The following is a 21,486-nucleotide window of genomic DNA, read 5'->3' on the forward strand; positions in this document are numbered from 1 at the left end:
AGGAGGGCTCTGCACTGCACCAGCATAAGATCTGACAATAGAGTTGAGGATTTCATCCCAATACTTCACAGCACGTGGAGGTCTGAAAGACTCTCTGAGAATGGTCCTCCTCAGACCACCCATGTTGTTGCCTCTCCAGTGTACCTGTTGTCACTTTTATTTGCACCAAAACAAGTGAAAATGGTTCACAATCACTTATGCTTACTTACCGGGTTGATTGATAGTCCTGAGGGTTAACTGACTTGGTGTTGAGCTGTGATGATCAGGTGTTCCCTTTATTTTTTTGAGCAGTGTATATCTAAGACACACAAAGGCCTATATACAGAGACATTATTGTAAATCGAGATTAATAAATGCAGTACGCATTGTTTATTGATATCACGGTATTTCGTCTCATATCGATGGATTACGAAAAGAAAAAGGCGATCAGCGTTTCCCGTTCATACGTCAGAGGGCGCAATAATATAACTATTGCCCATTCCGTTTTGCAAGACGCTGCACATAGAGACTTTACCTAATTTTATGCATTTTTGCGCAAACAAATATCTTTCTCAGTAGACACAATGAATTTATGGCTACTGTGTTTATAATTCAAAGTCAGATTGAAGACTTCTAACTACAGACTAAAGAGGAAGCTGTTTTTTGAAGTACATCATGTGAATGTTAAAAACATATTATGTAAAAAGAATGAATAATATGAAATGAAAAAATAAAATTTTAACTTGTGGAAAACAACGTTTTAGAAAATATTTAAAACCGTGTGATTTAGTTTGATGAGCAGACTTTATCACAAACATTTTAAACAAGACTTGTGAGGAAAGGCTGTTGTGTGACTGGATATTTGAATCCAAACCCTAGTTGCCCTGATCTATAGCCATTCTGGCAGTATTCCAGTGACATTTCCCCAATACGCCAACAGTTGACATGGTTTAAAGCATAATAAACAACCTTCTTGCTATCGTTTTTTTATTAAAAATACATGTGTTCTCAGAAAAAAACATTCACAGCATGGCTCAGCAGAAAGGGGTAGATTATAGATCTTGGCCAATTCTTTGAAATCAAGATCAGTGCAGTGGGCGTAACTCCTGCTGAACTTTATGATAAACTGTATTTCTGTTTCCACATGATAAAACTTAAAATCCAGCCATGCCCCTTCCCTAAGAGAAGCTAAAGAGTGGTTCTGTCAAAAATTAATGTCAGGGCTTTTATCAATCCTCTACAGTCTGTAATTTAGCGTCATTGTGGCAAAAAATCACTGCATGCATTTTTATTTAAATAAGTGATTTTAGTGTTATCACTCTTGATCAATATGTTCCTCTTTTATATGCTCTCAACTTGTTTAACAGTAAGGTTTTACGTGCTTTTGGTATTAAATCAAATAAATGCAAAGACTTTTCACATGCTATTATTCCCTTTCTACTGTTTATTTTAGGTTGGTATTCTAGTTGGATTACGTTCCTGAAAAACACAAATAGGGCTAGTTGCTATGCGTGCTATTTTTAAAGCAAAATATCATAACACCACATAAAACAATTACATTAATATAATATCTATCTTGGATGAGGGTAAAATGAAAACCCTTTAAATATTAAAGGGCAGTTTCCCAGACAGATATTGGATTAAGCCAGGACCCAGGTGCTTAAAGAAGGACATCAAGTCGTTTTTACAAACATGCACATTTTCTTACAAAAAAAACATTACTTGTGTGCATTTTGAAACAAAACAATGGCACTGATGTATTTCTAATACAGTTTGAGTTGTTTTCATTTTAGAATTTTTTTTAGTCTAGGACTAGTTTTATTTGACCCAGGAGTCCTGTATGGGAAACCGCCCCTAAAAGTAATAAGATAAAGTGCACTGAAATCCCTAATAAGATAACTAACCATTGTGCTTATTTGATGGACTTTTTGATATTATAATACAAAGTATTGAACGATTTCCTGAATGAAAGAACTCATGAATGATTCTTGGTCAAAAGCTCATGGGCAAACTTTATTCTGCACAGAAATACAAATGAAAATAATTTTGACCTGAAAAGTGACTTCACAAAGAACTATTGGTTACTGTGTAACAACATCAATGAATAAGCGAAATACTCTATGACCTTCTTAAACTACTATTTAAATGTCCCATCAGTTCTTATTCTTTGACCAAATTATTTAGGCACAAGGCCTAGTATTCCTTATTGTATTTAGGACCGATTGATTTTAAGTTCATTACTTGAATTTTTAAGTCCATGGATTTAATTGCTTAATAAGTTTTTGTTAAATGTATGGATCTAAAACCCACAATTTCAGTCATGATTACTTGACTTTTTGAAAGTGTAAACAACATTTGAGCTTATATTTTCATCAGATCACTATATTTATGCCATGAGGTTTTCAGAAAATAACAAAACAATTGTAATCAAAACAATTTCCACTTAAGTTCCTTCTCATTGAATTCTCTAGAGTTAAATTACTAACTGAGATAGATCTCTTTGTTTTTCAAATTTGAGTAAAAAATAAAATGAAACAATTTTACACATTAACTGGCAGCTGCTTCAAGATATTTTCACAAAAAGGGGTGGAGTCTAAGGGGTGGAGTCTAAATGTGCGTTCAAAACAGTCCCCAGCTCAGCTTTAAAAAGCCTTGCCAAAAGCAAGAGAGAGGTTGAAGTTTTTTGGCAGCCTGTCTACAGCTAACCGAATCACCATGAGTCTTACCGCAAAAGACAAAGCCACCGTGAAGCAATTCTTCGCCAAGGTTGCCCCTAAGGCTGAAGACATTGGCAACGAGGCTCTGTCAAGGTAACATTTGTACTTGTATGTTGGTAAATAAATCATTCTTGTGACAACTATTTAATCTCTTCTGTTTGAAATCGTTGCAGGACACTTTTCGTGTACCCTCAGACCAAGACCTACTTCTCCCACTGGGCTGATTTGAACCCTGGCTCCCCCAATGTGAAGAAACATGGCCTGACTGTGGTGAATGGAGTCCTCAACGCCGTTGAACTGATCGATGATCTCAAGGGAGGTCTGCTCACCCTGAGCGAGCTTCACGCATTCATGCTGCGTGTGGACCCTGCTAACTTCAAGGTTCGTCTCGTCTCATCTCGTTAAAATAAACAGCACTTGCTTTAATGAGAGCGTGTTTTGACTGTTTGTCTTTTTTATAGATCATCAACCACAACCTGCTTGTGGCTTTCGCCATCATGTTTCCTGATGACTTCACTCCTGATGTGCACGTGTCCGTGGATAAGTTCCTGGCTCAGGTCAGCCTGGCCCTGTCTGAGAAATACCGCTAATGCGACTGTGTATTCATCTCCTATGCGTATTCGCTTTGAAAAGGATGAAATAATAAAATGGATTTTATGAAACCAACCATGTCTTTTCCGTGTCTTCACACAAAACAAGGGTGCTTTTCTTCACATATTCTTGTCATGTTTATTAAATCTTTAGTGCTCTAAATGCTTAAATGAAACGCGTTGCCATAAATTAAAACACTATTCATATATAATAAAATAAAAACTTTACTTTAAAAACTTAACATAAACGTCCAGGGTTACAGAAATAAGTTTCAGAAGTCATGTTCAACTAGTGTCATCAGTGTCACCAAATGTTTAAGTATAGCTTCTTGCACGTGCACGTTATTAACTTTCAATTTGTTTAACTGGTTGAATTGTGAAATAACATTCGTAATTATGACTTGTGAAATTATTTTTTACACAGAGACAACATAATCCACTTGTCTGTCATCATTAGCTAGTTTTATGTAGGCTACATTATTTATTATTTATTACATAATCCAGCAATAAAATACACGTAATCACCTGTATTTCAGTCGAGTACTTGGTCCTATTTCTTCCTGAGCAGAAAGCCGTTTGATTGACATCACAATACGCTAGTAGCCTATTAGTTCTGAAAAGATGAAATTTAATTAGATTAAATATATTATTTAAATATTTAATGTATTATTAAATCAGACACTGGTGCGTGCACATGATGATTATTTTGCGCATATCTTATGAAGACTTATATCTTACTAACTTTCTTGCATACATTGTTCAGTATATAAAACAAAACCGCAGCAGTCTAATATTGGTTTGATGAAATATAGAATTTGGTCGCAGATCACTCTCTCGTGCTATATTTTTTACTTAAAAAAACAGAAGACCCACAAACGGGTTGTTATTTAGGCTATTATGTATCTGTGAGCCTTTTTGAGTTTAGAATGGGTGGGGAATGGTTGATTTTCAGAAAGGAACATATTGTGCCACGATTGTGAGAGATTCTTGATGGGTTTCTTATCTTGGTTACCATTAGCTTGCAGTAGACATTGGCAAAAAATATTTTCACTGCATGCAAACTATACATTTTTGGTTTCAACAACTGACTTCATATCCCATCCGCAGGTTTGATCATTTTTATTCTTTCATTCTTCTTCAAAATATATTCTGTTTTGGAGTGTTTGTGATTAGTGTTTACGTACACGTTTTGGAACGACGTAAAACTATGTGGTGACCGGGGTGCTGTTTTAATGTCATAATGTCTGTTTTTATGCACATTAATGTGTAGTTGTCCAGTGATGAAACAAGCACGTCAGAGATTAATCGAAATTTCTTGCATATCTCTCACTTCTGTTTATCATCAGCAATATCCAGAAGTATATTGTGATGTCGTTTGGTCTGTTCGTGTTACTGATCGAATACTGGCAAGTTGCATACACATTTGCACTATATGTTTGGAATCACTTGAATCCAATTTTAAAAACCATTTAACCTGAAGACATGTGTTTGAATGTATGAAATACGCGGAGAATGGTTTATTTTATATATTAAATAGGCTACTCTAATTGCAAAAAAACATTTGAAGTGTATGACTTGGACCAAATAACGAAGTTAAACCGCAGTAAGATTATACATTTTAAGAATAATCATCCTTCTGTTTATAGAAGCATCCGAATGCGAGACCTCAAGATTCTGGTATAAAATGCCTTGGAAATACTAAGGTCTCGGCAAAAGCTGATGACATTGGTCACGATGCTCTTTCCAGGCAAGGTGATTCATAATAGCTCTCCTTTAATTTTGTGCTATATAGGTCGTGCAGAATCTTATGTAAAAATGGTGTCTTTTCAGGATGTTGGTGGTCTATCCTCAGACCAAGACCTATTTCTCTCACTGGAAGGACCTGAGCGCCAGTTCAGCTCCCGTGAGGAGTGGTCTCCGGTGGTCATGTCTGGTGTTGCTGAAGCTGTTGAAAAAATCGATGACCTCACCAATGGACCCTCAGCGAGCTTCATGCTTTCAAGCTTCGGATCGATCCTGACAACTTCAAGGCAAGTGCAAGAAAATGTACCATACATTTTTATCTAACGATTGATGTTATTTTCTCGTGATGTCTTTATTTCTTGTTTTCCTGCAGATTTTGTCTCACAACATACTCGTGGAGCTGGCCATCTTGTTCCCCAATGACTTCACTCCAGAGGCTCATGTGGGTATGGACAAGTTCCTCTCTGCTGTGGCTCTGGCTCTGTCCGAAAAGTATCGATAGTGTGCTCACTTCAGACACGTCAGACCAGACGAATGCCAGCATGAATAATTATGTCTTTCTACGATGCAATAAAAATGGTAAACTCTTAACTTGACTAAAAGTCTTTTTTACTTTCCGTAAATTATGTAAAAGAAAGCACCTGTTTTCATAAACAATAGTAGGCCTTCGTGTAAACAGCGCAACGGTTTTAGTCATACAGCCAATAAACATAAAATGTAGTTTTCTTTAGCTACGTGTATTATAATGTTGTTATAAAATTATGTTTATATTCTATTTTTGGTTGTTCTAACGAAAACATTAAATTGAGCCACCCTTGCCCTGCAATATTTTATTAATAGAAAAACTGTATTTCGTGAACAGTTCGACCAGATTAATTTGGTCCGATCAAATGCATTTGATTAGAAACAAGTTGTTCATTCTTTAGAAATAGCCTACATCGAATTTATCTATTTATTTATTCATTATTTATTTATGTCAAGACTCAAGATCGAGTTATAAGGGACGTTCTTCAAATAAGATGACACCATTCATTTTAAACAACCCATATCCTATATCAAGCTGTTATTATGTTCCCTCACTCTTAGAAAGGATGTGCTAAAACAGACACAAACCGTGTTAAATTCTGACACATTTCTTGGACAACGCGTGTTGTGCTATTTTTTACACATTTACTGTGTTAATGATTTTAACACAGTAAGTGTGTCTGGAAGGTTAACACAAAGATGTGTAAACATGTGTTATATTTACACATTATGTGCTGCATTGGCTACACACATTGTGTTAAGTAAGAATACATCTAAATTCTTACACAAAACAATTATTTTTATTTGACACAAAAATCATGACAATAAAAAATTGACTTCAATACATTTATTAACATCAATCCTTTACAATAAAATTAGTTTTACAACTATTTATAACGAGTCAATATATAACAACATGTACATTTAAAGTGGTATAAAATGTGTTTTTATACATTTTTCTAATTTCATTAGGCAACATTCCCCCACTTGAAAAAAAAACTTATTAAAACACTTTGTATCTTGGATTAATGTAGATATAACCATACAAAAAACTTGTCTGAATATCAAGTGGTCTGGAATCTAACAGACCAGAAGGAATTTTGACAAGTCTACACTCATGTTTCTGTCTTGTCTTTGTAGATGCTAACAAGTACAGCTTTAGTCAGTCCAGTAGCAATGACCCAGAAGTCACTGGTACCAGACCATTACCAAATGGTTCCATTTGCTGTGTAATAAAAAAATGAATGAATGTTAACATTTAGACATAACACAAAATTACACAAAACAACATTACATTAATATAGTGTAAAATATCTAACATTTCTGTCACAAAACGTTGTCTTTCGTGTGTAAATATAAGTCTAGAAACGGTTCACTTACCTCAGAATTACTGTCACCAGGCAAAATACGGTTTTTGACGAGCAGAGCACCAGCGATTTAAAGGGGACGCGCATTAAGTTAACGATTCACGCAAAAATATAATTTGTTAATTGCAACCTAAACATAACTACTGTGTGAAACAGATAAACACTTTCAACACAATTTTAATTAATATTGACACAAAAGGAGTAGGCCTATTGTGGAGTGCTACACATGATTTGTGTAATTTTTCTACACATTCGTATTAAGAGTGCTTTAGGGCTTAAATGAACAAAAGTGAAGCTATAATTTATAACATATTAGCTTTGACATAAAATAACAGGACTAATTGAAAAGGATTTTTTTTTAGTATTTCTGTTTTGAATGTAAACATGCAAAAGTGTTGCCTTTAGAGGTCATATCATAATCATGACATAAAAATAAGAAAACGAAGGATAACAAATCTGTCTGTAACTATAGAATCTATGTATTGACATTTTCAAAAAATCCAATCAATATTAATATTGGTTTGTTAGATTCAATTTATGAAGGATATTCTTTATTTGACTGTTTAAAATCTTCAGGGATGTATTGGTTTTATTTATGCATTTGTGCTGAAATTCAAGAGACCAACAGTGCATTAAAGATGTAGAAATTTGTTCCTATGTGTGTTGTGAATTAAATCCAAGTTGAATAAGCAATTCTCTACCAATTTAAGACTTTTTTATGAGTCCTATGACTCTCGATCATCTCCCATCTGCATATTCATTCGAGTACGCGAAATAACACCTGATATCACATTTTAAGTTGTTTAGTATTCTTTTTGGTTGATATCATTTTGAGCCCATATGAGGAGCGTTATCTTTGTGGTGTAGTGCCTATATGTCAAGCAACACTAATAAAATAAAACAGTTTGTAGCTACATTTGTGTTTTCCTTTTAAATCTGACGACAGCAAAAATGTGTATATGAATGAACACAAGATGCACTAAATATTGAATAATGACATGTTTATTTGCTTAAACACAGAAGAACAAATTATTTTGTCGAAACATCATATAGTTCTTTCTCCATCCGTCAAAGCAAGTTTGGTCTCTAGTGGTACTGTCTTCCAAGAGAGGAGACCACAACAGCGAGGAACTTCTGTAAAGCGGCCTGGACCTCAGGTGTGAATGCAGTTCCCAGTTGTGCGGCAACAACGACGGTCATGCAGTCAGCCAAAAGCTGTGAGAGAACACAACAGAACATAATGCAAATAATAATTAATGTTAATGATCCAAAAAATAAAGGTTGAATTTAAAATGCGTTTGTTAAATTACCCTGAAGTTATCAGGATCGACGTGGAGTTTCTCAGAGTGCAGCACACTTAGTTCGGCATAGGTAGCTTTGATGTCGTCCATGTTCTTCACAGCTCTGTCCAGGCCGTGGAGGACAACCTTACCGTGAGCAGCAACCTTCGGGTTTCCCATGATGGCTGCGGCGTTGTACAGGTTTCCAAAGTTACCAAAGTACCGCTGGGTCCAGGGGTAGACGATGAGACATCTACAAGACGAAAGCAATGCATTAGACTACACATGAAGCTCGTTGTGTTACATGGAGATGCTCTAAGTGTCTGGATATGTTACCTTGCCAGGGATTGCTGACCCACAGTGTCGTAGTTCATCTTGGAGAAGAGGTCCTGGATAGTGGCGCGCTCGAACTCTGTCCACTCAACCATGTTTGCGACTTTGGAGTTTCAGACAAGTGCTTTGAACACAAGTTTAGAAGAGTCCTGTGAACAGTGAGCTTTCAGTGATGACCTTTTAAACGCGTATCACCACCACACCCCTTGGCAGGCTATTGGGTGACAGGATTGTGGGTTGGCTCACTCCTGCGATCCAAGATATGCTTATCAACAGTTTTGTTGTCGGGGGAAAAAATTCAAACATTAATTTTAATTTAGATAGCAATCTATACTCCTAAATATTATTTGATAATTTTTTATGTTGACGAAATGTTGGCTTAGAAATGAATTGAAATAAGTTCGAGGCACTGATATTATTACTGGAAATATACAATGATTATTATTTTTAAGCTCGCAAGGTGGACAAATAAAAGGCCGATGTTTGCATCTAATCATTCTTTTAACTTTTGCTACTTTGTATGCTGTGAATTGTGCATATAGTTTGATGTGTCAAAATATGAAATAATTGTCTTAAATGATCTTAAGTTGAGTGATGAGTTAAGCTACTCCTCCTGGTTTTGGAAGCAATTAAATTAAAGTTTGTATGTTTTAAAAGTGTTTTGCATGTAAATGCGTCTGTATTTTAGTCTTCCTTTTTCTTTCCATTTTTTATTTTATGGTCTAAGGAAATGGAAAAAAACCTGACCCATTTAGAAATTAAAAAACTCCACATGACGATGTTTCAAACATGCAACATTTATTATTGTATTAAGGAAATCGTGTGGTAACACTTACAAAGGATGATATTGTGAAAACATAGTTTTTGCACCTTTAAAATATGCATTTTGAAAGCTAAACGTTCGGGTATATTTGTAACAACGTCCTTAACTCTTTTAACAATTAAACAACAGAATGTATAGGCGAGTACCGCTTTTTTTGTTATTCGTTAAGTTCATTACTATTTATAAAATGGAACATTTTGGTAATCCACTAAAATTTGATGAGAACACTTTGCGGTTTCGAGGAGGGACTTGGATTCGTCTGCTGCTTGTCAGCGGTATAAAAAGCCGACTCCCTTGTTGTCAGCTTACAGACGTAGCAAAGTCATCCTTCCACAATGAGCCTCACTGCCAAAGACAAAGCCGCCGTCAGAGCCCTTTGGGCCAAGGTCTCGGCAAAAGCTGATGACATTGGTCATGACGCTCTTTCCAGGTAAGGTGATTTATAATAGCTCTCATTTTAACGAGTGATACGTTGAAGTTGACACAGTTCGTGCTGACACTTAGCTGAACTATTGTGTTTCTTCAGGATGTTGGTGGTCTATCCTCAGACCAAGACCTATTTCTCTCACTGGAAGGACTTGAGCGCCGGTTCAGCTCCCGTGAGGAAGCACGGTGCGGTGGTCATGTCTGGTGTTGCTGAAGCTGTTGAAAAAATCGATGACCTCACCAATGGACTCCTCAACCTCAGCGAGCTTCATGCTTTCAAGCTTCGGATCGATCCTGCCAACTTCAAGGCAAGTGCAGGAAATACATTTTAATCTTACGATTGATGTTATTTTCTCGTAATGTCTTTATTTCTTGTTTTCCTGCAGATTTTGTCTCACAACATACTCGTGGTGCTGGCCATCTTGTTCCCCAATGACTTCACTCCAGAGGCTCACGTGGGTATGGACAAGTTCCTCTCTGCTGTGGCTCTGGCTCTGTCCGAAAAGTATCGATAAGCACTTGTTTGCGCGTTTTATATGATACAATAAAAGGTTGAAAACTCTGAACTTGATGTATTCATTTCAAACTGTCAATAAATTGTTTCAAAGTGAAATACCTATTGTCATAACGCAAGAATTGGCATATGACATTTAAGTCAGGTGGGGACAGTTTAAAGTGTGGCATTAAATAGAAGTAGGAATGTGAAAAGGCAGAATGAAAAACTAATATGCATAAAAAATGCCAAAGCACATGCTAAAAACCTACAGTTTCTTTATTCTAAGCTCAAGACACAAACCCAGAACATTCAGCTAACACACAAAATGTCTCTTGCATAAGCAACACTATTGAAAACAATGTCATAAGTATATGTGAATAAATATTCTATAGCCTATGGAAATCATTTCATTTAGTAAACATTGTATTTTAATTGTGTTTGACTTTAGGACGAACAGTAGTAGACAACACAAATGCATTTAAAAATACTAATGAAAATGAGAGAACGATATTGTTGGCCTCCATCACGTTGTGTCTGTAACCAGGATCTTAGCTTTATTATTGTTATAACTTACACATGACTAAAGTGATTCTTGAGCCCCACTAAGATAAAACGATTCACTACAATTCATCTCCGGAAAAAGCTTGCCAAAACTTCAGGCACATTATCTGCTTTGCATGTATTTAAATACAAAATAAAATACGTTTTTGTATAAGTCTATACTCTGTTCTCTACATAAGACACATCATTACAGATTGGGAACTGACGTTTAAAACATGACACGCATTTATAGACACGGACTTGTGTGAAAACACTTCTAGTTTGTTCGCATCACACTGCCTCTTTCATTCCAAAGTAACAAACACAATGAAAATACAATGTCTAGAATAAATATTTTCCTTTTTCTCAGCGTATATTATACACTGTACATACACAATATAGGGGTGTTTTACATTTGTCACATCTCTGTGTAGTTTGATGGCTGTGTGTAAAACAACATTTTTAGATTTGCTAAAGTGTTTAATTAAGTGTTTCTCTCTTATTTGTGTGTTTGTATCATTTATTTGTATTTTCTATTCTCTAATAAAAAAAATAGAGAATGCATTTTCACATTTTGTTTTAGCGTTTTTTTTTTAACCCGCCCCCTATACCCTCAATATTCTCTTATTGTAGGAATGGGAAGGTCTGTAATACTTCCAATTGGAGAACCCGTAACATCCAATTAAAAAAACTGGCTTCCGGTCTCCTTGAGTTGAATCCAGCGCAAACGAGTGTGTAAATTCGGACACTCGGTGCACTTGAAATGCTGCGAGCGCCACCTTCCGCCGAGACGCGGGAATTCATTCAGCTAACCGTGAGTGTACATCGGTTGTTCACTCGTATCCATACCTGTCACGTATCGTGTGGGGGTGCCGGGGATGTTGGTTATAAAATTTCCCTTATTTTCAAATCTCAATGTTGACAGGTATGCTCGTATCATGGGATTGAATACGTGTAGGCTACTCAATAATGTCCACTATAAAATGCACGTTCCCTCAAATTGTGCAGTATAGGCTAGGGTATAGGGGTGTTCTTCGGACCGATGTTGGTGTAAACATTAATTTAAACATTTAGTTGACATGCATGAATTAAATAAGGGTTATGTAAATCGAGGACGTGTACTAAACAAACAAATTAAAAATCAACCCGATAATGAGAATATCGGTGCATGGGAAACCAATCCTCCGTGTAATTTCTAAATAATTCACGCCATCGTGAAACTAATACAACGAAAGTAGAGAGAAAACCACAATTTATGTTAAAACAACATGGATCAAATCACAAAAGTTCAAACTATTATTGCTGTGTCAGTATCAGACATTCGCCTACTTGCTGCCGATACATTAAAACAAGGAAAATAACTAAATGTGTTTTTCCAAGCTTGGAAAACTATACCATAATTTCAAAATTCAGTCCGATTAAAAATTTAAATAAAAAGGTTTTGACACCGCGATTTGTGAGCGAAAAAATCCCAGATTAAATAACTTGTTCAGTATTTTAACTGCATCGAAAGTATTTATAGTATCAATACAAGTAAAAGTCTTCAATGAGAAACAGCTTATAACAAGATCTGCGCTATACTTGTGTGCTTATACCAATATTTTTGTTGGCAGCAATGTGAATGTAAATGTGCCTATAAATAAATATAAAGTACACGGGAAGCACTGAATATTGAATACAGAAACATGTATTTGCTTAAACACAGAACACATTATATTTTGTTGAAACATCAAAGCAAGTTTGGTCTCTAGTGGTATTGTTTTCGGAGAGAAGAGACCACAACAGCGAGGAACTTCTGTAAAGCGGCCTGGACCTCAGGTGTGAATGCAGTTCCCTGTTGTGCAGCCACAACGATGGTTATGCAGTCAGATAAAAGCTGTGAAAAGACACGGGTAATGTTAAAAAACACAACATAATAACAATACATTTAATTTAATGTGTGCGTGTTAAATTACCTTGAAGTTATCAGGATCGACGTGGAGTTTCTCAGAGTGCAGCACACTTAGTTCGGCATAGGTAGCTTTGATCTCGTCCATGTTCTTCACAGCTCTGTCCAGGCCATGGAGGACAACCTTACCGTGAGCAGCAACCATCGGGTTTCCCATGATGGCTGCGGCGTTGTACAGGTTTCCAAAGTTTCCAAAGTACCGCTGGGTCCAGGGGTAGACGATGAGACATCTACAAGTCGAAAGCAATGCATTAGACTGCAAGTTTTGAAGCCCGTTGTGTAGCTTTGAGTTTTGTTAGTGTCAGGGTTTGTTACCTTGCCAGGGATTGCTGACCCACAGTGTCGTAGTTCATCTTGGAGAAGAGGTCCTGGATAGTGGCGCGCTCGAACTCTGTCCACTCAACCATGTTTGCGACTTTGGAGTTTCAGACAAGTGCTTTGAACACAAGTTTAGAAGAGTCCTGTGAACAGTAAGCTTTCAGTGATGACCTTTTAAACGCATATCACCACCACACCCCTTGGCAGGCTAGTGGGTGACAGGACCGAGGGTTGGCTACCTCCTGTGCGATCTCAGATATGATATCCGATGTTAACTTAAACTGTTGCATTACTTCAGATCTAAACATATGAATCTAAATAGAAAACGTTTTCACGTTTAACCATTATTATTTAAAGACAAGTTTATACACAGGGAAATCCAAATACGGACAATGGATTTGATTTGGTAGCCTATTGATGTAAAGCTTTGAAATAATGTGCATGGTGGAAAACGCTTGATAAATTAATCAGACTTGCCTCGAAATTACTGTATCGTTAATATAAAACAGAAATTGAATAACGGTCCATCGCAAATGTACGATACCTTACATGCAATGCATAATAAAAGCAAAGTAAAAGCCTTTAACCTACATATAATATTTATTCTGTACAACATAAAAGTCCTATAAATTGACACAATGTATCACTGGTTATCAGTTCAAAAACGGCCATCAAAGCATTTCACAATATAATACCTGTAAAGGCTTTCTCCCGCTGCAAGAATTCAAGTCTTCTAGTGCCTCCTGCTGTCTGTGTTTAATCATTTGACTTGCAAATCACGTCTGTATTAAAAACGTTTATCGAGCAGAGGGCCCTCCTTAATTTCGCCCGGCAGAAAACACGGTCTCCTTTTAACCAGCAGAGGGCGCTCTCTCATATTCATCGTGCAGGGGAACACAACACATGCGGTGCGGTGTTTCTGTGCTATAAACACCGTATTGCATGGTGTTGTGTTCTTCTGAAGCATTTTTGTCCAGATGGTGATGCATGGTATTAGTATGCTCTCAATGGAGTTGGTATGCGCACAATAATTATCCTGTTTAAAAATGACAATATTGATATTGAGCAAATATTGATGTCAAATGAAAATGCACAGCAGTGCTTGTAAGTGTATGTCATTGTTGCGTGAGACTTCATTTTGGCTTATAAAGTTGTACTTTTAAGTTGACATCAAATGTGACAGTAATAAACTTTGTGTACACAACTTATTCAAAACTTTGTTTGGACTGCAACTATACTACATGTGAACTTAAGGTATGTTAAACGTTCACTAATACCTGTAGCCCACTTGTTAGTTTATGAAAGTTCACTTTAAAGTATACTCTGAGTTAAGTAGCATAATTGGTCAGCAAATTGTTACGGCGAGTGTACTTGTAGTTTTTTTAGTGACTTGTAGATAAGTGAACTAAACAATATAGTGTTACACTTTAATACTGTCAGAATATTTTGTCCTTTTTTGTCACTGGGGTAGTACGCTACAGAAGAAAATATAATGTTGCACATTTTTGTGTTCATTATTGTATCTTAAGGATCTATTGTGTACCTCCAAAGGTACAGTTAAATGCCACCTCTAATATTTACCTGTACACAATAGGCCCTTAGGGTACAATAAGGTACCCATTAGGAACAACATTTTATGTGTTGTACAACTGTAGGTACAAATGGATAGTTCACCAAAAAAATCTAAATTCTGTCATATTTTATTCGCCCTCAAGTTGTTCCAAACCTGTATAAATGTCTTTGTTCTGATGAACACAAAGAAAGATATTTGGAAGAATGTTAGTGTCATGGTCCTGTCCGCCCCCTTGTGTTCCCCTGCTAGTTTTCCCCGTATTTTCACCCCATGGACTCCATTTCACTGGACCTTTAATTTCATGGACTTCTATACGGAAGACTTGAACAACACCTATAACGACCACTCCTTCACCATCACCCTTCACCTCTCCAGAGCCAATCACGGAACCCCTGTTGGACCTGGACTTTGACATCTCCCGGAGAGGTATGTGGAGGATATTTTTGAGGCGTGCAAACAGGTGAGTTGGAGCGACCCCGATGTTTACTGTTTGTTCCTGGGCTTGTTACATTTAGCAACTGAGATTTCTGGGGCATCACTGACTGGCACCATTGTATAATATATAAGTCAAAATGTATAAATAACTTAAATATACTTACTATACACTATTTATATGAATGTATAATCGGACACGTCTAATTGTATGGCCGTTTTTGGCTGTTTAAAGAAAAAAACCTTTATTTGCAGTGTAGAAAGCCAAGATGCTCACGAATATAAATTTAAGAGTTAACAAACAATGACTTTAATAACTTTTAGCTATTATGTTCAATTTTAGTGAATGTATTGATTTTTTTTATACACAATACATGTATTTTTATCATATTCAGTTCAGTTTTATCCTTTTTTCTACGAATTTTCAGTTGAGCAGCAAAAAAGTAAGTATTTTATATATTATGATAATTTATGTTATTATTATAAATTATGTAATCTGTTATATTTGCAGGTGTAAAATTAATAATTGACAATGAAAAAATCGGAATAAAGTGGAATATCACAGTTCCTTTAAATAGCCTTTTGTACTCTTTAGCCATCGACCAAAGCAGTGACTACCCGGCATTGTTAAATTCTGTTTGTTACATTTGTAAACAAATTTGTGATGTGCTAAATGATTAAATGTAATGTTATATGAGATGTTATCTAAATCCTTTTTTTTGTCTCCATGTCTTATTCCAAGGGACACCCAAGGCCAACAGACCCAGCTCCAACCCCGATGCTCATCCTTTCCCTGCCTGCATGGTCTCCCTAAGGCAGCTCCTGTTCTCTTTTTGCCTAAATACATATCTACTTTACCAATACAAAACTGTCAATTGCACTATAGAAATAATTTGAATTTGCCTCCATGGATCCTCACACCACCAGCAGGAAACCCATTTTGATAAAACAGCATTGCCTTTTGGCAAATTACAACTTTACCATTGGTGTAGGCCTTGCTATGAGAGACCACTTTTTTGCAACTGTAAATTTGTACAAAGTACCCGAAATATTTCTCCATTTATTTTTAAGGTTAAGGTAAATTATTTGGTAAATTATGTTCAGATGAAAATGTAAATTATAACAATATCACCAACACAATATAATTATACAGTTGATTTCATGAATTTAGAATTGTAATGTACAATATTGACTATTCTGTGAATATTTAATCAAGGTAAATTGTTTTTGTTTATCAATAAACTGTTTGCTTTGTATTTGGTTTTAGTATTTCTGCTTATTAAAATATTGTGACTAGCAAATATATGAAATGGTGCCTTGAAGCACCCAAGATGGTTCCAGACCATTTTAATAAAAGGGATCCACAAGAAGCCCTGAGGGTTCCTCATAGAACTGCCCTTAGTGAAGCAGTTGTCATGGCAATGTGAAGAACCCCAAATGGTTCCTCAAAGAACCTTTAATTTTTGCATTGCACACAATAGTCGTGTTTAATCCAAAATAAAAAAATGCCTCGTTCTCAGACATTCTGTACAATGTGATGTTACAAAGGGACTATATTTTTCTATATATTAAGAAAGGGTTTTAGTGTTTTACAAAGATTAGTTAGGGTCGTTATACCAAAGGGTGGTCTATAATTGAACGACACCGGGAGAGTGGCTCTTTTAATCATTCCTTTTTTATTCATTAATAAGCAAACACTCGATTATGTATAAATACAATAAAACACAAATGAATTATCCAGTTCTGTGCTTTTTATTGAGACATTTTATTTCGGCATCAGGCACAAGTTGGTAAGATATAACGTGCTATAAAGTGTCGCCTGTTGATAAGAACTCTCCATAGGACGATTAGCGGTATTTCTCAGCAAGAGCCAAGGCCAAATTCTGGAAAAACTTGTCAACGGAGACGTGAACCTCTGGGGTGAAGTCTCCAGGAAAGAGCATGGCAATGACCACTATGATGTTGTGTGCAAGGATCTAAAAACCACAGGAGAGAGACACATAATATCCATGTCCAGGCGAGGTTTTTTCTTTGCAGTGATCAGATGTAGTGATTTTGTGGCACCTACCTTGAAGTTGGCCGGATCAATACGCAGCTTGAACGCATGCAGTTCGCTGAGAGCTGCCAGACCTCCAACGAGGTCGTCAATCTTTGACACGGCATCAGTGACCGCACCCATGATTACCTTGCCGTGCTTCCTCACAGGAGCAGCACCAGGACTCAGATCAGCCCAGTGGGCGAAGTAGGTCTTGGTCTGAGGGTATACGGTGAGCATTCTGACGAAAACAAAGAAACGGAAAATAAGTACGCGTGCATTCACACAAGCATCACAGAAAAATAATATACCGCAGCAGGTTAAAGTTTACATTATTCAATTGCATTATATTTGTCATAAAGTCACCATATAGCCTTTATGATTTTTTATTAGCATTGTTGGTATATCCCATACTCTGTATTTTAGAATTTCCTACATAATAGATTTTCAATCATACGAAGACAATATTACCAAACAGTATTACCTGCCGAGAGCTTCAGCACCTACATCATCAGTCTTGGAGCCGATCTTGGCCCAGAGGGCCTTTACGGCAGACTTGTCCTTGTCAGAGAGACTCATCGCTGCGAATTCTTTTTCTCGAGTTTTCTCAAGTTAGACTTTAGAAAAAGATTTTGGCGTAGAGAGGAATTTGTCCCACTTTTTATATAAAACTAGAGAAGGACACACCCAGGTAATCTGTACAAACCACACCTCTTCACGCATTACTGTTGATGTCCAAACCCAACTTGGCAAACGTTCCAATTTTGTGCTTCTTGTTTAATTAAGATAACAAAAATATTTCCCGCTTAATACTTTGCAAGCCAAGTAGCTGGTGGGGCATTTTAAACATTTTGACAAAGAAAATAACCTGCATTCTGGATAATATGACCATAATAAAAATATATTTTTTATCATGATGTGAATATCAAAAAAAGACATTTTGAATGTGAAAGTCAATCGAAATGTAAGGTTTAAGGGAAAGCAACAACAGAACATAAAATTCAACAAATGCTATCATTTATAAATGAATAAATGCGCAACTACCCCAAAAATGTTAATTTACTTTTCAATTTATTAATTGAATTGTATTAATTATTTAAAACTGATCATAAAACGTAGTAAAGTAGTCTTCTTGTTTTAGTTTATTTTTAATTTCATCACATCTTTGAACTTTTATTTACATTGTGAGCTTTAAAACTTTTCATAATTCTGGAAAGGCATGACAAATGAACACAGTGGGATATGTAAATGCATTAGAGGGAAAAGTACTCGCATGATGATTTGTTTATAGACACTGGACAAAATGGTCTGATAAAAAAACAAAGTTCAAAATTAAAACGCTTATTAACGTTTAGGAACTCTTATAAAACAACTTTAACTTTTTTCAAAATCTCATCAGTAAGGTCCAGACATGTGCGCATCATTAAAAGATACCAAAGAAATCATCCAATAAGACTTCATATCTTATGATGGGCGGGGACATCGCGTTTTAATAAATTGTGCTCCGGTTTCCTCATTTATTTACAAGTGATTCCTGCTGGACATCTTTAAGCAAGTACCTGTGGAAATCCTAAAGCGTCAACATGGTTGAGTGGTCAGATGCTGAGCGCAGTGCCATCGCTTCTGTGTGGGGGAAGCTCGGTGATGATGCCGGACCTCAGTCCTTGGCCAGGTAGCGCTACAATCAGAAAGTGTTTTGTGATATCAAATGCGCGGTTGAATTATTTCCGTTGTTAATGGTGCTTTGCATTGCAGGTGTCTGATCGTGTATCCCTGGACTCAGAGATATTTCTCCACCTTCGGCAACCTGTCAAGCCCTGCTGCCATCATGGGAAACGCCAAGGTGGCAGCTCACGGTAGAACCGTGATGGGGGGTCTGGAGAGAGCAATTAAGAACATAGACAACATCAAGGCCACATATGCCGCGCTGAGCGTAATGCACTCCGAGAAACTACACGTGGATCCAGACAATTTCAAGGTAAGCTGTGTCAAACTCGTGGTCGACGATGCGCAAGATCATCCGTCAAATGAGTTGTATCCATGCAGTTTGCGCTGTACTATGATATATTTTATTTATGTACGAATATCAACTAATAGTCTCTGTTTTTCTACAGCTTCTCAGCGATTGCATCACCGTTCACGCGGCCATGAAGCTCGGACCCTCAGTTTTCACTGCTGATGTCCAAGAGGCCTGGCAGAAGTTTCTGTCTGTGTGCGTGTCCGCCCTGGGCAGACAGTACCACTAGAGTGTCATCCCAAATGATGCATTGTAGAAGATCGCACGGAGCAGATATAACATAAGGATCGAAATCTTATAAAACATAACAAATAAAACAATTTTAAAAGCATTTCTATGTTGTTGGTCCTTTTTTTATTAAAAATGACAAGTAAAAAGACAAGGGAGATGACAAAGTTGGATCATTTTTACATCTCTTTTGTGCAGAACGCATAATTTTGGTTCTCGATTACATTGAGCCGCGTTCAAACAGTTGTCAATTGAAAATGCATTTGTGACCGCAGTAGTATTACTCTTCTCAATGTTATAAATTCGCTGCGGGTAAACAGATTCTTGGGGTCTATTGCCACGGTCAATTTTTTATGTTCTTTGGTTTAATCACAAAAAAATAGAAAATATAATAACACTATATTTATTACACAAAAATAACATTCATTATTATTAACACATTCATATTTGCATTAGGCATAGGAATCACAGCATGTGCAACGTACAAAAATGTAAACTATGAATAGGGGCATTCCCCAGTTGTCATGGGTCTGCGTTTCCCAAAAGCTTAATTTCACATATAAAATCTATAATACTTTAATATAAAATTATATTTATTATTGCATTTATATTTTTTACTTTAAATAAGTTTAAATTTTACAATTAAAAGTTGTTAGCTTTTTTAATTATAGCTTTTTATCCCAAAGCACATCAGCTGGCAAACCCCAGGAAAGGCTTAGGAGTCTTTAAGGGAATGCATGTTATGGGGAGTTCGGTCAAACTATGGCACCGAGACAGCGACAGCTTAGTCCCCTGGCTAATGTCAGAAGAGACGATTCTACAAACATTTCGCCTGCCACGGGAGCAAATTTCTGCAGCTCTTACATCTTGTTGGCCCAACTTTGTCGAGACAATCTCAACGGAGCCAACCCCTCAGCCCCGAAATTCAGCTGCTGGAGTTTTGGAGAGTTTTCTGAAGGTGGTTGGGGATGGATATGGGCTGAGTGATTTACGCCAATAATGTGATACGGCTGGGCGGTAATCAAAACACATTGTGGAGAACATAAACATGGGAAATTCTGATTGTAAACGACCCTTTCAAAAGCAAGCGAAGCCAACAGCCATAATGCAGCTTAAAGCAGAAAACATGACCGATGGTGCGTGATCGCACACTTACAAAATAATAAATACATACACACATATTTCTTTCTTTCTTTATATTATTTCAGTGAGCTCTGATAAAAGCTTTTTCTACTTCTAAAGCGCTTCTTTATAATGAACATCGTTTTCTCAATAGTTGCGCAGTGAAGGTCACGAGTGAACAATCGATTCTCGAGGCATCGATATCAACCTATTCAGGTTAAATTACATTTTTTAGATACAATTATTATTATTATTATGACACCTATATTTTTGAGTTGTTTTAAAGGTTTGTTTTTTAGTGGAATTTACCTTAATAAATTAAGTAAAATTCCGTTAACTATCCTTTAAGCAATGTGCTTTTTTATTCAAGTTTTCTCACAAATAAATTAAGTAAAATTCCCTTAACTATTCAATCAACGGCACAAGACGACTTTGTATCATTTAAGCAATGTGCTTTTTTTATTCAAGTTGTCTCACAAATAAATTAAGTAAAATGTCCTCATTTGTATTGATGAAAATTACTTAATTAAAATGTACTGCCTTTTTCTGCTCACGAAAACAACAGGCCAGCGATCTTTGATTTCTGCAACACTTGGACACAGTTCAATTACCTCATGTCTTCGGAGAACAAAGGTTCTTGACATTTTGTCATTCACCACAATTATATTGAAAGCCAGTGAAAGCGCCTGGTTTCTTCAGACATGGACATTTTCAGATTGTGTTTTAAGGGTCATACTATTTTCAGAAGTGTTTTAGCCACACCTTCAATCTGCTTTCCAGAAGGATATGATGTGTAAATAGCCTTAACTAAATGATCCATTACATCCTTCTTCACAATTTGGACATTTAGAAGGCTACCATGTCTGTTGTAATCCTCTGTAGCCATTTTGAAAAACTTGGAATAGGGAACTCTTGAGGCCTTGGCGTCCTCAATGGGGTAGTTTGTAGGAAAAGGATGACTGTTTCACTGTCATGATTCTGCCGCATCATGTCA

The 21,486-nt window shown here is 36.5% G+C and overlaps 6 protein-coding genes and 1 pseudogene across 8 annotated transcripts; 4 read left to right on the plus strand and 3 right to left on the minus strand.

The window, feature by feature from the left end:
• The first annotated feature begins 2,634 nt into the window (after positions 1-2,634).
• Positions 2,635-3,360, plus strand: LOC306894520 (hemoglobin subunit alpha-2-like). Its single transcript, XM_079457149.1, has 3 exons — positions 2,635-2,789; positions 2,870-3,077; positions 3,158-3,360. The coding sequence occupies exons 1-3, from the start codon at positions 2,695-2,697 to the stop codon at positions 3,284-3,286; spliced, it is 432 nt and encodes a 143-aa protein (XP_079313275.1). The 5' UTR covers positions 2,635-2,694; the 3' UTR covers positions 3,287-3,360.
• Positions 3,361-5,117: 1,757 nt separating this feature from the next.
• Positions 5,118-5,531, plus strand: LOC306894522 (hemoglobin embryonic subunit alpha-like; annotated as a pseudogene). The gene is made up of 2 exons: positions 5,118-5,316; positions 5,403-5,531. The product of its transcript is annotated as a hemoglobin embryonic subunit alpha-like (transcript).
• A 2,378-nt stretch (positions 5,532-7,909) lies between these two features.
• Positions 7,910-8,689, minus strand: LOC306893649 (hemoglobin subunit beta-like). Its single transcript, XM_079455595.1, has 3 exons — positions 8,538-8,689; positions 8,232-8,454; positions 7,910-8,136 (listed from the first exon to the last, which is right to left on the minus strand). The coding sequence occupies exons 1-3, from the start codon at positions 8,627-8,629 to the stop codon at positions 8,008-8,010; spliced, it is 444 nt and encodes a 147-aa protein (XP_079311721.1). The 5' UTR covers positions 8,630-8,689; the 3' UTR covers positions 7,910-8,007.
• Positions 8,690-9,666: 977 nt separating this feature from the next.
• On the plus strand, positions 9,667-10,347 carry LOC306894521 (hemoglobin embryonic subunit alpha-like). The gene is made up of 3 exons (XM_079457150.1): positions 9,667-9,787; positions 9,884-10,091; positions 10,170-10,347. Exons 1-3 carry the CDS (start codon positions 9,693-9,695, stop codon positions 10,296-10,298), a joined length of 432 nt encoding a protein of 143 aa, XP_079313276.1. The 5' UTR covers positions 9,667-9,692; the 3' UTR covers positions 10,299-10,347.
• A 1,708-nt stretch (positions 10,348-12,055) lies between these two features.
• On the minus strand, positions 12,056-13,901 carry LOC306893851 (hemoglobin subunit beta-2-like). 2 transcript variants are annotated; one of them, XM_079455933.1, is made up of 4 exons: positions 13,781-13,901; positions 13,083-13,228; positions 12,775-12,997; positions 12,056-12,695 (listed from the first exon to the last, which is right to left on the minus strand). In XM_079455933.1, exons 2-4 carry the CDS (start codon positions 13,172-13,174, stop codon positions 12,567-12,569), a joined length of 444 nt encoding a protein of 147 aa, XP_079312059.1. In that variant the 5' UTR covers positions 13,175-13,228; positions 13,781-13,901; the 3' UTR covers positions 12,056-12,566. The 2 variants fall into 2 exon arrangements, with proteins under 2 accessions (XP_079312059.1, XP_079312060.1); XM_079455934.1 differs by lacking the exon at positions 13,781-13,901 and having other exon boundaries at positions 12,059-12,695; positions 13,083-13,308.
• A 2,846-nt stretch (positions 13,902-16,747) lies between these two features.
• Positions 16,748-17,823, minus strand: LOC306893852 (hemoglobin subunit alpha). The gene is made up of 3 exons (XM_079455935.1): positions 17,610-17,823; positions 17,159-17,366; positions 16,748-17,066 (listed from the first exon to the last, which is right to left on the minus strand). Exons 1-3 carry the CDS (start codon positions 17,702-17,704, stop codon positions 16,938-16,940), a joined length of 432 nt encoding a protein of 143 aa, XP_079312061.1. The 5' UTR covers positions 17,705-17,823; the 3' UTR covers positions 16,748-16,937.
• A 754-nt stretch (positions 17,824-18,577) lies between these two features.
• On the plus strand, positions 18,578-19,473 carry hbba1 (hemoglobin, beta adult 1). The gene is made up of 3 exons (XM_079455931.1): positions 18,578-18,797; positions 18,881-19,103; positions 19,240-19,473. The coding sequence occupies exons 1-3, from the start codon at positions 18,709-18,711 to the stop codon at positions 19,369-19,371; spliced, it is 444 nt and encodes a 147-aa protein (XP_079312057.1). The 5' UTR covers positions 18,578-18,708; the 3' UTR covers positions 19,372-19,473.
• Positions 19,474-21,486: the final 2,013 nt, after the last annotated feature.

This window comes from Barbatula barbatula, assembly GCF_947034865.1.
Source record: "Barbatula barbatula genome assembly, chromosome: 5".
In the NCBI taxonomy this organism is placed as follows: Eukaryota; Metazoa; Chordata; class Actinopteri; order Cypriniformes; family Nemacheilidae; genus Barbatula; species Barbatula barbatula.

Excerpts from the sequence above, each read along its gene's own strand:
- LOC306894520 (XM_079457149.1), top strand. The coding sequence starts at position 2,695 with ATGAGTCTTACCGCAAAAGACAAAGCCACCGTGAAGCAATTCTTCGCC. Across the intron at positions 2,790-2,869 it reads GGCAACGAGGCTCTGTCAAG|GACACTTTTCGTGTACCCTC; the intron begins GTAACATTTGTA and ends AAATCGTTGCAG. Across the intron at positions 3,078-3,157 it reads TGGACCCTGCTAACTTCAAG|ATCATCAACCACAACCTGCT; the intron begins GTTCGTCTCGTC and ends TCTTTTTTATAG.
- LOC306893852 (XM_079455935.1), bottom strand. The coding sequence starts at position 17,704 with ATGAGTCTCTCTGACAAGGACAAGTCTGCCGTAAAGGCCCTCTGGGCC. Across the intron at positions 17,367-17,609 it reads GGTGCTGAAGCTCTCGGCAG|AATGCTCACCGTATACCCTC; the intron begins GTAATACTGTTT and ends TGTTTTCGTCAG. Across the intron at positions 17,067-17,158 it reads TTGATCCGGCCAACTTCAAG|ATCCTTGCACACAACATCAT; the intron begins GTAGGTGCCACA and ends TGTGGTTTTTAG.
- LOC306893851 (XM_079455933.1), bottom strand. The coding sequence starts at position 13,174 with ATGGTTGAGTGGACAGAGTTCGAGCGCGCCACTATCCAGGACCTCTTC. Across the intron at positions 12,998-13,082 it reads GGTCAGCAATCCCTGGCAAG|ATGTCTCATCGTCTACCCCT; the intron begins GTAACAAACCCT and ends TTCGACTTGTAG. Across the intron at positions 12,696-12,774 it reads TCGATCCTGATAACTTCAAG|CTTTTATCTGACTGCATAAC; the intron begins GTAATTTAACAC and ends GTCTTTTCACAG.
- LOC306893649 (XM_079455595.1), bottom strand. The coding sequence starts at position 8,629 with ATGGTTGAGTGGACAGAGTTCGAGCGCGCCACTATCCAGGACCTCTTC. Across the intron at positions 8,455-8,537 it reads GGTCAGCAATCCCTGGCAAG|ATGTCTCATCGTCTACCCCT; the intron begins GTAACATATCCA and ends TTCGTCTTGTAG. Across the intron at positions 8,137-8,231 it reads TCGATCCTGATAACTTCAGG|CTTTTGGCTGACTGCATGAC; the intron begins GTAATTTAACAA and ends GTTCTCTCACAG.
- LOC306894521 (XM_079457150.1), top strand. The coding sequence starts at position 9,693 with ATGAGCCTCACTGCCAAAGACAAAGCCGCCGTCAGAGCCCTTTGGGCC. Across the intron at positions 9,788-9,883 it reads GGTCATGACGCTCTTTCCAG|GATGTTGGTGGTCTATCCTC; the intron begins GTAAGGTGATTT and ends GTGTTTCTTCAG. Across the intron at positions 10,092-10,169 it reads TCGATCCTGCCAACTTCAAG|ATTTTGTCTCACAACATACT; the intron begins GCAAGTGCAGGA and ends GTTTTCCTGCAG.
- hbba1 (XM_079455931.1), top strand. The coding sequence starts at position 18,709 with ATGGTTGAGTGGTCAGATGCTGAGCGCAGTGCCATCGCTTCTGTGTGG. Across the intron at positions 18,798-18,880 it reads GGACCTCAGTCCTTGGCCAG|GTGTCTGATCGTGTATCCCT; the intron begins GTAGCGCTACAA and ends TTTGCATTGCAG. Across the intron at positions 19,104-19,239 it reads TGGATCCAGACAATTTCAAG|CTTCTCAGCGATTGCATCAC; the intron begins GTAAGCTGTGTC and ends GTTTTTCTACAG.